Source organism: Larimichthys crocea, chromosome II (genome assembly GCF_000972845.2).
Source record: "Larimichthys crocea isolate SSNF chromosome II, L_crocea_2.0, whole genome shotgun sequence".
Taxonomy (NCBI): Eukaryota; Metazoa; Chordata; class Actinopteri; family Sciaenidae; genus Larimichthys; species Larimichthys crocea.
Window position 1 is genome coordinate 8,345,279 of NC_040012.1, and position 12,180 is coordinate 8,357,458.

Genomic DNA, 12,180 nt, shown 5'->3' on the forward strand with positions numbered 1-12,180 from the left:
TTTGTGCATTCCTGGAGTTATTTTCTGCTGATGTGTTTTGCAAGTTTAGCTTTCTCTGAACCTGCACTGAAAGCCCAACATTGGCAATTCCCACAATGCTCTTTGACAAATCCCCCAGGAGAGGAGAGGTGGACATTTTGAAGCAGGCGTGGAAAAGCAATAATGATAACAGCAAGCAAGCGAGTAAATGTAATATCTCACTGATTCACTGCATATTTGTCCATACAGGCCGACTGTTTTCTTTCTGGATGTTAAACATTGTTAATCATTCTCATCAGATATTAACCTTTTCTGTTCATGTTTGAGATAAATTCAAACCATGTGATAAACCACCAATAAACAACTTACAGACCGTTGTTTTTAGGTGTGTTTTGTTTTTAGTTTAGAAGCTCTGACACCCCACTGACCTTGCCGCAGGCCCTGCAGTGGTGCCTCCTCTTGGTGAAGGTGAACTTGACATCACATTTCATACAGATGGGAGCCTGGGAGTCGGGCACCCACACAGGGGCGACCTCTCCCAGGGAGCTGACAGGCTTCCTGCACAGAGCGCCCTGTTGCCCTGCCTGGAGGTCGTTGTCTGGGCTCTCGGAGGGCATCAGGAGAGGAGAGTGGACGCCGCCATCTCCGTTCACCCCGACTGCACTCTGATCAGTCCCGATGGGTGTAGTTTCGGAGGGCGTGCCTCTCCGACTCTGGCTCTCCTGGTTTTTGTTCTTGCTGACGGCGGCTGGGACGAGCTGATTCTGGACCTGGCCTGAGAGCGGCTGTGGGATCTGGAGCTTGAGGCTGACCGGCTGCTTTGGCCGTGCCCCTCCGTAGGGAACGCTGACCGGCTGCAGCCGATTGTTGTTGAGTTTTGGTTGGATGCTACCTGCTCCTCCATCGCCGTTCTCCTGCTTGCTTTCCTCCATTTCTTTCTCCTCAGTGACGGAGTCCTCTTTGGAGGGGACAGGAGAGGGAGAAATATCCTCATCCTCCTCCTCTTCTGTCAGCTTAAGCTTGGAATGGCTACTGCTCTCCTGCTCCAAACCATTAGGAAGGCTTGTTATTCTGAGTAATTGGTCTATCTGTCCCTCTGGACCACATCTCCTCTCCTTCTCCTCCTCTCCGACCCTGTCAGGAGGAGATACACCATTCTCCTCCACCACACAGCCAGCTTGAACATCTCTCCCCCTATTCAGAGGACTTTCTATCTGCTCCTTCAAGTTTGCACCTTCTTTTTCTTCACCATTGTCCTGTAAATCCACTGTAATGACCTCCTCCTTGACACCTTCCCCATTTTGTGCTGTCGGTTCCACATTTGGATGAATTTTCGGGGACAGAGTTTCTTCCTGTCCTAATCCAACCTCAAAGGTAAAGTGAGTGTGACTGACGGCAGAGCCTCCTCCACCTTCCGAGGCGGCTCTCTCCTCTTGATGAGGTTTATCCTCCTGGTCAGAAGCACAAGGATGTTTATCCGCAGGGGAACTTATCTCCTTGCCGAGCCCATCTAGTTGTTGTGGGCTTGCGGGGCTGGCCGGGCAGCCGTTCTCCACAGCACTACAGGCCGTCACGGGGGGCGGCGAGAGGTCGTCTGTGCCCACCAGTTTGCCGATGTTGGGCTGCGGGAGGGGTGGGCTGTGGACGTCTGCCGGCCTCTCCTCTACCCAGGATGGAGCTTCAGAACCGGGATGTCTTTTAGGGTCGGCCCCCGGGGAGGCGCTGGAGGAGGAATCGGGGAGGGTCTTGAAGGGCAGCGGACTCTCCCGGGGGCTGAGGTCTGCGTGGGCCAGGGCGGGGTTCAGAGAGAGGAGGTGGGCTGGCGGGGCCAGGATCTGGGTCCACTTGGCATCTGAGAGAATGGGATTGTCTGTCTCATCTGGCAGGGGAGGAAGAAAGGAGATATAAGGATTAATATGGATCTCACTGTCATAAAAATCGTCGTGCTTTGCAAGGAATTTGTTCAACATCTAACATAAGTCAACCTTTACTCATTTTTTTGATATCTTGCTGGTTTCTTGTCACATTGAACACATGAAACAGAAAAATAAGAAGCGGCTCCCGGGAAAGAGATCATGAACCTACAACAGCATGACAGGAAGCCTGTAATGAACTGCCACGGAGAACTAACACAAAGACACACACACTCCCAGGTGATCGAAAGATCTAAAAGTGGCAGAAACAAAGCAGGGGACAAATTGAGAAATGAGGTTGGCATGGAGAGGGAAATTAGCGTGTGGATGGACTGGGAAATTCGGAGAAAGTGGGCCAAACGGCTCAGTCACCCCTGGGAGCCATCAGTCAAGCTGACACATGAACGCTGTGTAATGCGAGCAGGAAATTCTTCCAATAATTATTCAAAAATGTCGCTCTCGCACAGCCATGTCAGCTACTGTATAGCGCTCTCCTTCCTCCACTGGAATTCATGCTGTGTCCGAGCACACACACACACACACACACACACACACACATACATTCACTCACACAGAGTTAATCTGCCGGGCTGGATCTCTGGCAGAGGACACACAGATAATCACTCGCAGCCAAAACACACACCGAGCTTACAGTACCATCAAAATATGCTGTGCATGGAGCAGGTCATCTCACATAAATCCAGAAAAAAAAATAGCAGTCTTTCCTCTATAATGAGCAGAGCGTTTGTACTGGAGAGCTGGGAGGCTGCAGATGGACAGCTCAGTAATGTTTACAATCACCATAAATAAACTCGGCGGAAGCGCCGCTTTAAACAGGCGCTAACACATTTTCTTTACTTACTGTGAGCACGAAGTGTGAAGAAAAAGAAGACGATGCTCTCTCTTGCACCAATAACACAGTTTTACACGAGCCCGAGGGACACGGATAATCCAATTAGTCCTATTCCCTCTGCGCGCACCCTCAATCACCACCTGTAAATGTTCGTCAAAAACTCGAGGGGCAGTGGCTGATTGTCTGACACCTTGAAGAATTGCATAACCACAACACGACACACACTCCGAGGCACACCTCGTCCCGCCCGTCTCTTCTCGAGCGCAGTGACTCGCAGTTTGTCCCCGTCTCCCCTCTGACACAGTAACTCACCTTCGTTCTGCTCGAACTCGTCCAGCACCTTGTCCAGGTTGAAGGCCTCGGCCTGGAAGTAATTCTCCATGGGTCAGGAAGCTCCACCCTGCCGACAGCCGTGTGAACCTAGAAGCAGGAAGAGCGTGTCCGTAATACCATATCCGTCCACATTTCCATACCACGTGCTGATGTCCCCCCACGGCCTGAATCATATCTCCCTTTTTCATATCTTTGTCCTCAGCTCACTGTAATATGATTTGAAGTAGAAACGTCCCCTCTAACTCTTTTATTCTTACTTCCTATGCAGTCCTCTCTCTTTTGTGATCACTCTGGGGGTCACAGAGATAATGAAAGGGAAGTATGGGTCACAAAGACATTTTAGATTAAGAAGGTTATGGAGTGAATTATAGCCCTGGAATGCAGCAACAAGGTGACATCCAGGATATGAACTTCAAATTCTCCACATACTTAGGAAAGGTGTTTCCGTGCTACGTAAGCCAAAAATGCAAAAGACCAACCGACCCTTACAGAGAGAGATCCTGTCATTACATAATAATACTATGATAAAAAGAATGTGCTAAACTTTTTTGCACTTTTTTGGCTATGACGGTAAGTAAAAAGCCAAAATTTGGGTCAAGAAATGTCTAAGAAAGGAAAAAAGGACATCGTTCTGCGGACGTTAAGATACAGTCTTTCTGTAGTAATGAGTAAAACGTGTCCTGCTATAACTCTGGAGGTTCATTTGAATGATAGCACCGTGTTTAAACATAAAATGCAAATGTTCCTTTGTAGGTTATGCTGGCGGTTGATGATATGTTGTTCGGAGATTACACATTTTCATATTGTCTTCGCTCCTACACGAACACCTGTTTAAAATCTGTCAGCATGTAGCTCTTAAATCAAAAGTGACACACACACAGAGTGAGCATGCTCTGCAGGTTATTTATGTATTGTTAACTCAGTGCAGATTCGTGTTTACCTCTGTGTTACATCACCCTTTCTTTTAACAACTCTCAGTTAGCGTAAGCGGGAACTGAAGACACGAAATGTTGATGTTTTGATAGTGAAATTATCTCCCGTTCTCGATTCATATTTGACTCCAGCTGCTCAACAGTCTGGTGTATCTTTTGTAAACTTTTTTTTTGGACCCACATTTCAATGGGTCACAGGTCCGGACTGCAGATAGGCCAGTCTACTACCTGCACACTTTGACATGCAGAATGAAACAAGCAGGAATGTCTCTGAAAAAGACGTCATCTGGATAGTAGCATGTGTTGCCGTCAAGACCACCTAAACCGAGACCAAGACCAGAGTGTATCACGGCTAAAACAAGACCAAGACTTTGAGGGTTGCGTCCAAGTCAAGCCCCAAACTAAGGCAGGGTCAGACTATCAAGACCAAGACCAGACAGCTTAATTAGGTAGCTAATATTTTCTAAATCTCTTTGATCGAGGCGCCGTCACAGCAGAATTTACACACGGCTGTGTTTTCTTTGGAAGCTGTTTTGAACCCGGTGTGAACTCCTCTCAGACAGACACAGCCCTGAGCTTCTACAAGTGACAGTCAACGACAAACTTTCTGATTAGAAATGAGTCATGGGATTGTCAGGCAACATTTAGTGACAGAACTTTGCTCTTGGATGGATCCTGTTTAGCCGAGAGGACATGACGTTCATGATTTCCAAAAACTCTTCCAGGTTGTATGACTTGGAAATGGTCTACGTTCTTTCTTTCTTTACATTTCTGACTCTGGTGAAAATCCTGTAAATGCAGCCATGAAATAACGCTGCTCTCTCTGCGCCAGTCCTCACCTGCACAGAGGTCCTCCTCAGCAGTCCCAGGCGGTGATTTTTCTCAGCGGGTTTCCCTCTTGGTTCTCACTTCACCCAGTCTGGCAAGCGCCCAGCGCCCACACCTTGGAAATGGAGGGAAACACCATTTAGAAAAAGAGCTACTTCTCTGTGGCAAAGCATGCTGATAGTTTTCACTACGCTACTACTTCACAGTGAGTATGGTGATTTCATACATACTTTTACCTATGTAGATGATAGAAAAGGAAAGGCAGCTAAGTGCTTTCTCTACGCTTAACATTTCGATTCCTGAGGGTGAAAAATTTAAATACTCAGCTGAATTTTATGAAGCAAACAGAGAGTCTCAGTTGTGAGGGATGCTTCTTTATTACAAGGTTAAAACTGGCTTTTAAAACAGAAGGCAAGCTCAAACTTTGCTGCTTTGGATACAGTGGATCAGTGAAGTAACTGATCCGTCAAATCGGTGGAAGAATAATTAGCAGCTAATATGATAACTGATCGAAGGTCTAGTGTGTAACGTTTTGACAATCAATTGTCAGAAATGAAACATAATAGTTCAAAGTATGTCTTCATTGTGTTTTGTTCCCTTAGAATGAGCCCTTTATACGTACAGAGGCAGCAGAGGCCATACTTTCTCCTCCACAGGGAGGGTAAGGCGAGGGCTGTTCAGTTGGTTGCAATCTGCTAAATCCTACACACTGGTCCTTTAATTGTTTCAGAGATTCTTTTTTTTTAAAAATGTAGTGATTTCCAACTTTTTAAAGTGATGATTTGATGCCATTTTCTTTATTATTTATAGTAAACTTGAAATATTTGAGTTTTGGATTGACAGTTTAAAGATTTCACCTTTTAACTTTTGTCTGCCGCATCATTACACTGATGCTAAATAGGAATTCAATCTTAAGGTAAGTGTGGGAACACTCGAGTTCATGAACACGTCTCATAATAAGATAGTACTGCACATTATCGATAGTACAGTATTGCACATTATCATACGCAGTGAGCCTTATCCATCAAAGCTCGACAAGGCAATCAGTGGCATGAATGGAAAGCCTGAATCACTGCACAGTGAACCCTTCTCAGTCTGTCCTTGCTGAAGAGGAGACCTTGGAGAGAGGATGCGACGTTGTGAAGCGTGAGGAGGCATGTTTCTATCTGTGTGTGTGTGTGTGTGTGTGTGTGTGTGTGTACGGCTGCAAATGAGTAACAGCCAGACTGAACTTCAGGGTCATTCTCATAAGGACAAGAGCGACCGGGGGATTACACCAGAGACCAGATATTCCGCAGAGCGAAGGGCCCGGAGAAAGGAGCACAGTCGACACATTTTCCGCTTAGTTTAAGGTGCAAGCATGGGCACGATGTCAGCACAAAAACAGCAGGAGGCACAGGACAGGAGCGTGTACGTATGTAGCGTGTACGGTGGGTCGAACCAATCCTGCCACATCAGGAATGAAATAATAAAAAAATCTTACAACACTTACAAAAACCGACACCATGAATAATCTATCAGTGAATGAAACAAACAGCGCTTTAATTAGAGCGTGTGGCAAACCTTTAAACGAGCACTGTCCAGATGGAGCGTGATGACTCAGTTTACACACAACACACGGCAAGTGACGTCAGCGCTCGATCGATACAAGGATACAAGGATGAGCTCTACTCGCTGAGATAAATATAAATGATGACATTTCATCGCATTTTGAACTTGAACTTTTGATACCCCGGAAAAATACAAAACTGTGTTTTTAATGGTAGGTGTACGAGGACTCTGAAATTATCTCTACAATAACAACATGCTATCATTATCAAGCTGACAGTAGAGAGATAGGAAAAGACATGCAGGTCATAGCGTTGCAATTCATGGACAGGACCTTAACCCCCGGGTGAGCAGGGCGCCCCACGACACCGTTTCATCAGGCTGATCTTATAAAACCAGACATCTGATGTCAGCTTTTGATACTCTGTGTATTCGTGCTGTTCTAAAAAAGGTATCCAGGTTCGCTACCCAGCTCTGCTCGTCATCACCACTGCATCAATCTTAACCAAGTCCCCAAACCTTAGTTAGTTTCTTGTGACTGCAGGACACATGACTGGAGGAATCCAGTGTTTGGCAGCAGGAAATGACCAGGCGTTTTCTATAAAATCAACTGAAACTAAAGAGAGTGCAAGATGATCCAGTTTCATCTAAGCACCGAAGTTTTTACCCCGTTCAACCTCTGCACTTTTCACTTCAGAGGTTTTCTTGTAAACTAAATGAGAGTCTTCTTAAATCATCTCGCACCATAAGAGCCTGAAAAGCTCAGTGGACTGTGGGACCGTGCACACACAAACACATGTGAACAAACACAGACACACACACACACACACAGATATGCCTCCATGAGGACAGGAGCCCGTCCCTGATTAAGATTTAATTACTCTGCAGAGGCACTGAATAATGCATCTTTAGTCAAAGTGCGTGAAGGAGTTGTATTTTTAGACATGTAAACTTGGTGAAGATGCTTTCAAAGGAGACATATGTGCATGAGAGAGCGTTGTCAGTCACATCTAAAGGAAAACAGTCCTGTATGAACACGCTCCAACTCCTCAACTAATGACTGATCAAAAACAATTACATGAGGTGTGGCCTGAAGTAAAACTAGACTATCGAGACTGTGCATGACAGTGGAGCTCACCTGATGGTTATTCTGCGATGGGCATTAGTTTAACAAAACCCAACCCAGGCGAGAACCTCCGTGGCTTTAAAGGGAAGACAGTGCGAAAAACTGCAGTTCCTCAAACATCCACTCGAGGCTGGCTACAGAAGTGAGAGTCTCCATAAGCCCCTATTATGAAATGTCCAACTTCACAGCAGAAATACATTTGATTTCAGCACTACGTCTTTCTACAATGCCACAACAATGTTGTCTTTACCGACATTTAAAACCACAACTAACTTATTATTTTAATAATCGATACATCTGCTGATCGTTTGATCTATGAAATGTCACAAAATAGTAAAAAAAAATGTCCATCTGGACTTGTTTTGTCCAATCAACAATAAAAAAAACCCAAAGATAGTCATCACATCAGTCACTCCACATAAAATAAATTATAAAATATAGCCAAATATAGATAAAGGTGTTTGGTAAATCGGTGTTAAAGTATAAACATAGTGCTAAAGCATGAGTGCAAACAAGACCACGGCCTCTATTCTATTTTTAAATCCAGTGAACTGCAGTTGATCCCCATTCACTACGGCCATGCTCCGGCCTCCGGTGTAAGCAAAAGACACGCTAATAATGAAATGGCCTAACAGACTACTAACACAATAAACTCCGCCTGACTGGACATCCTGGCATGGCAGCAAAATTAAATAAGACAAGGGCATAAACAGCGAGGGGACGTCCAGACGAACTAGAAGGCTAAAAAGTCCTCAGTGTCAGGACTCAGACTCGGTTTCCTGTTGTTGTTTCCTGTGACAGAGGCTACATTCAGTTCCTCAACGATCGGGTGGGATTCCCTTACAAGCATTAGTCTAGTCTGACATATTTCTTCTGCTTATATGACACGGCGTTTTGGATCTGGTTTAGTTGAATAATACTTCCCTGTTTTAGGACGTTTTTCTCTGGGTTTTAACTATTTCTCAGAGGTCGGCTCCTGCATGAGGACACTCACGTTTTTATATTTCACAGCAGGAAAATGTCAAGTGTAATGTCCTTAATAATGGCATAACAGCATTTAAATGCAAATACATGCTGTTCCATGAACATGGGCACCTGTGCTCTATTTAGAGATGATAATTGACCATTTATTTCAATCTTTGCACCTGTAAGTAAGCAAGGTACAGGCTGTAGTGACAGATATCTCAACTATATTATCAACATATCAGTAATCAGTATCACAGGCACATCTATATCCACATATATTGAAGGTTTATGTTACAATGAGTGATGAGGAGGGAGCTTTCAAATGGATTAAACCATGATGAATGGTGTGATGCAGCTCAGACTCATAACCTTTGGAGGCATACTATTGGCTGATGGGCGGGTGTACTCCTTATTTTGCAACACTTGAGAATAATAATAACAGACTTTACTAAAAGTTTTAGTGGCTTTATTGAACGCACGCATGTCCTCGTTAAGTTCTACTTTCTGACCACAAACATCACGAGTGAGACACGAAGGAGAGGCAGCAATAGGTTATTTTTTCTGCTAACAGCTGGGTAGTTTGACTAGTGTCGACAATAGCACGTATACATAGAGATTAAATGATCTGCTGATTAATTTAACGACTGACTGAAAACTGATCACATTTTCGATCAACAGTTGTTTTAGGCGTTCTTTAAAGAGCGCAGCCTCCTCGTGGTGGTACTTGAAGGAATCTCTGAAATGTTTATTTAAAATTAAATTAAATAATTTAACATACAAAATACAAAAACATGATGAATGGAAAATAAACTATGAGATCCCTGATACGTAGTCACACTCGTGTATAAAACAGGCACGTACATCTATGATTCGCTACGAGCTAAAATCTGCAAAACCAAACAACTGCAACTGTGGCTCCAAACAGGAGATATTAGGAAGGGACGGGTGGATCTTCTCTTTTACACCAAACTCGATCTGGTTCTTGAATTGGTTCTGTTCAAAATTCAACAATAAATTTTATTAGAAATAAACTGAATAAGCTATCATAATAGAGGCATTTGATATTTCCTGAGGTGGTACGTGGTGTTAAAGGTTTAAGAAGCACTGCTTTCAAGAGAAAAATACCAAATATTCTCTGGTTTAAGCTTCTCAAGCCTTTGGACTGTTGGTCACCAGCAAACAATTTTAAACATTTTATGAACCAAAATATCAAGAAAATAATCGGCAGATTAGAAAGTAATGAAAATAATTGTTATCTGCAGCCCTGTTAAGCCACTTTCTACTTTTTTAAACTACTTTCCGGCATTTTATAGACAAAATGATGAATCAAGAGAGAAGACAGTTCAAAGACGGCTGCATGACTCACTGGTGTTATGCATTAGAGGAAACCCTCTTTATGAAAGTGATGATGGACGTGTGCCTTGTAAAAAGTTCCTGCACTGTTCCTTTTTTCCTTTCTCCTCTTGCGTTACAAACTTCCCAGGGCTGCGAGCTCACATCCTGACAAACACCGCTTTTAGATCCATACGAGTCACCTCCGCGCCGCTCCAGACGCCGTCTACTTGCTGTGAACGCAGGAAACCTCAAATGATGACTTCCTCTCTTTAAGAATGGCCTGACATCACTTTCTAACAACATGATCGCATGACTGAGTGACACATTTTTATGTAATGTTTAAACGCCCTGACTGGGATTACACACTGGGAGCGGTCCTACCTCCTCCCAGTAGCTTTAAAAAAATAAAAGCAGAACATATGAAAGAAGGGAAAAGCTACAGGTTTGTATCCTCTGAAAGGTCACGATCATTTCTTAGACAGCTGAGGATGAAACGGTAAATCGGTTGAGGTTTGAAGAAGAGTCGCTGTCGTCCTGTTAGAAAAAGCTGCTCTGCTTCACAGCAAGTGTCAACAGCTATTATGATCTGCTTTGCTCCCTTATGTTTTGATCTACATTTAACCACCACAAGAGAAAGCTACAAGAAAGAAAAAGAGACAGGCTGCCATCAGGGAGAGACTAATACTTTCTGAAAGCATACAGTAACCTACATTTGGGAAGTCTTGGCACACATGAGAGCTTGTGTCTTCGCCTTCACTTGGGAAGCCTGTTGGATCAGTCTGCTCAATCAAGTCCCCTGGGGTTTTAAATACCACTTGAAGATGTAGTGGTAGGCTACAGGTAACTGATTACATGTAGCTGCATGGAGTACTCACTGCTGATGACTATTCAAGGGATGGGCTCACCTCTTCACCTCCAGAGCTTGACTAAAAAATGCAAAACCAACTCTCATGAGCAGGATAGATGACCATTAGCTTTGGATTATGCAACCAATAAGTGGCACTGCTTTGCCTTTGCCTGCAGGCCAAAACACCAACACACAGCCTCAGATTGGTAAATATGATTCACAAGGATAGGCACACATGTGTGTGTTATTAAAACAGCTGCAAAAGCCACAACAGCTGACGGTTTGTTTGCAGCACTTGGATAGTTGTAATTGTGGTAGCTGCAGCTAGCTGCTCAATTTAACGTCCACAACACAAAATCCGCCAAAATAATAATAAATAAAATAAAAGGGTTTAAGTTTATAAAAAACACTAAATGTTTAAATGTTAAAAAAAAAAAAAAACGTGTTGTATGAGGAGGAAGGCGGTGAAGAAGCGAAGTGTTTCAGCTCCGAAGGTTTCAGCGGGTAGTCGTGCGCCGAGTGGCGGCAGCGACTCGCTGCTCTGACGGACAGTCACACCGCCGTTGACTCGGTGTGCTCTCCGTAACGGCTAACGGCCGGTTTCAACCGTTATAAACCGTTGCTGTTTTAACCGTTATAAACGATTAAAGCCTCTTCCTGTAACCGTAACGACGTTTAACGTTTATAAAGTGCGAACGTTAACGTTGTTGTGTAATTGACGTAAAAATACGGTTACATACACCTTCTCGGTAAATTAACGTTTCAGCTAGCTAACCGTTAAAACCACACACACACACACACACACACACACACACACACACACACAGACTTTAGTTAACACTTGCCGTTGTCTCGCTAATGGCGGGGTTAGGTTGGAGCAACAACACAGAGAGGAGCTGTGGAAACAAATATTCAGTCACTCACCGGAGGAATCCTCATCTTCTTTCTTTTACGTAGAGCCCCGCGGAGCCTCGCCGTTAGTATCCGTCATACCTAATCGCCTTTGGGAAGCTATTTTTGAGTCTCCTCGTGTGTGTGTGTGTGTGTGTGGAGCCTCCACCGCCGCCGCCTCCTGCTGCTGCTGCTCAACTCAAACAGCGCAAGTCGGAAAGTACAGCCTGTAGTCTACCGTAGTTGTGCGACAGCACTCAGAAAAAGGATCCCTCCCACAAGGTTTAATATTGGGAAGAAAAAAATAAATAAATAAATAAAGGAGCAAGCGTCAAGACAGCCAGAGTGGAAATACAAGCACGTCCTGTTGTGTATTTCAAAATAAAAGCACGACTCAAACCTGATTTATTTAGATAGTAGATACACACATCCAATCCAATCCACTTTATTTATATAGTAGATACACACATCCAGTCCAATCCACTTTATTTATATAGCACGATTTTTTTTTTTTAGCAAACACAAGGTTTCCAAAGTGCTGCACAACAAGATAAAACACAATAAATAACACAAGAGAAACACAATAAAAACATGAAGTAGACAATAGAAAGATAAAAAACAATAAAATG

The 12,180-nt window shown here is 43.9% G+C and overlaps 1 protein-coding gene across 4 annotated transcripts in view; it reads right to left on the reverse strand.

Moving 5' to 3' along the window:
* The window catches only part of zfyve9a (zinc finger, FYVE domain containing 9a), a 28,969-nt gene extending 17,053 nt beyond the window's left edge, over positions 1-11,916 (reverse strand). The window contains exons 1-5 of one of the 4 annotated variants that reach the window (XM_027272389.1): positions 11,585-11,915; positions 10,719-10,739; positions 4,850-4,953; positions 3,058-3,165; positions 408-1,858 (exon numbers count right to left, since the gene is read on the reverse strand). In XM_027272389.1, coding sequence (XP_027128190.1) covers positions 408-1,858; positions 3,058-3,127 — 1,521 coding nt within the window. In that variant the 5' untranslated portion in view covers positions 3,128-3,165; positions 4,850-4,953; positions 10,719-10,739; positions 11,585-11,915. Of the gene's footprint in view, positions 1-407; positions 1,859-3,057; positions 3,166-4,849; positions 4,954-9,844; positions 10,058-10,718; positions 10,740-11,584 lie in introns of those variants that run through there. The other 3 variants (XM_027272404.1, XM_027272388.1, XM_027272399.1) reach the window with 3 other exon arrangements.
* Between the last annotated feature and the right edge of the window lie 264 nt (positions 11,917-12,180).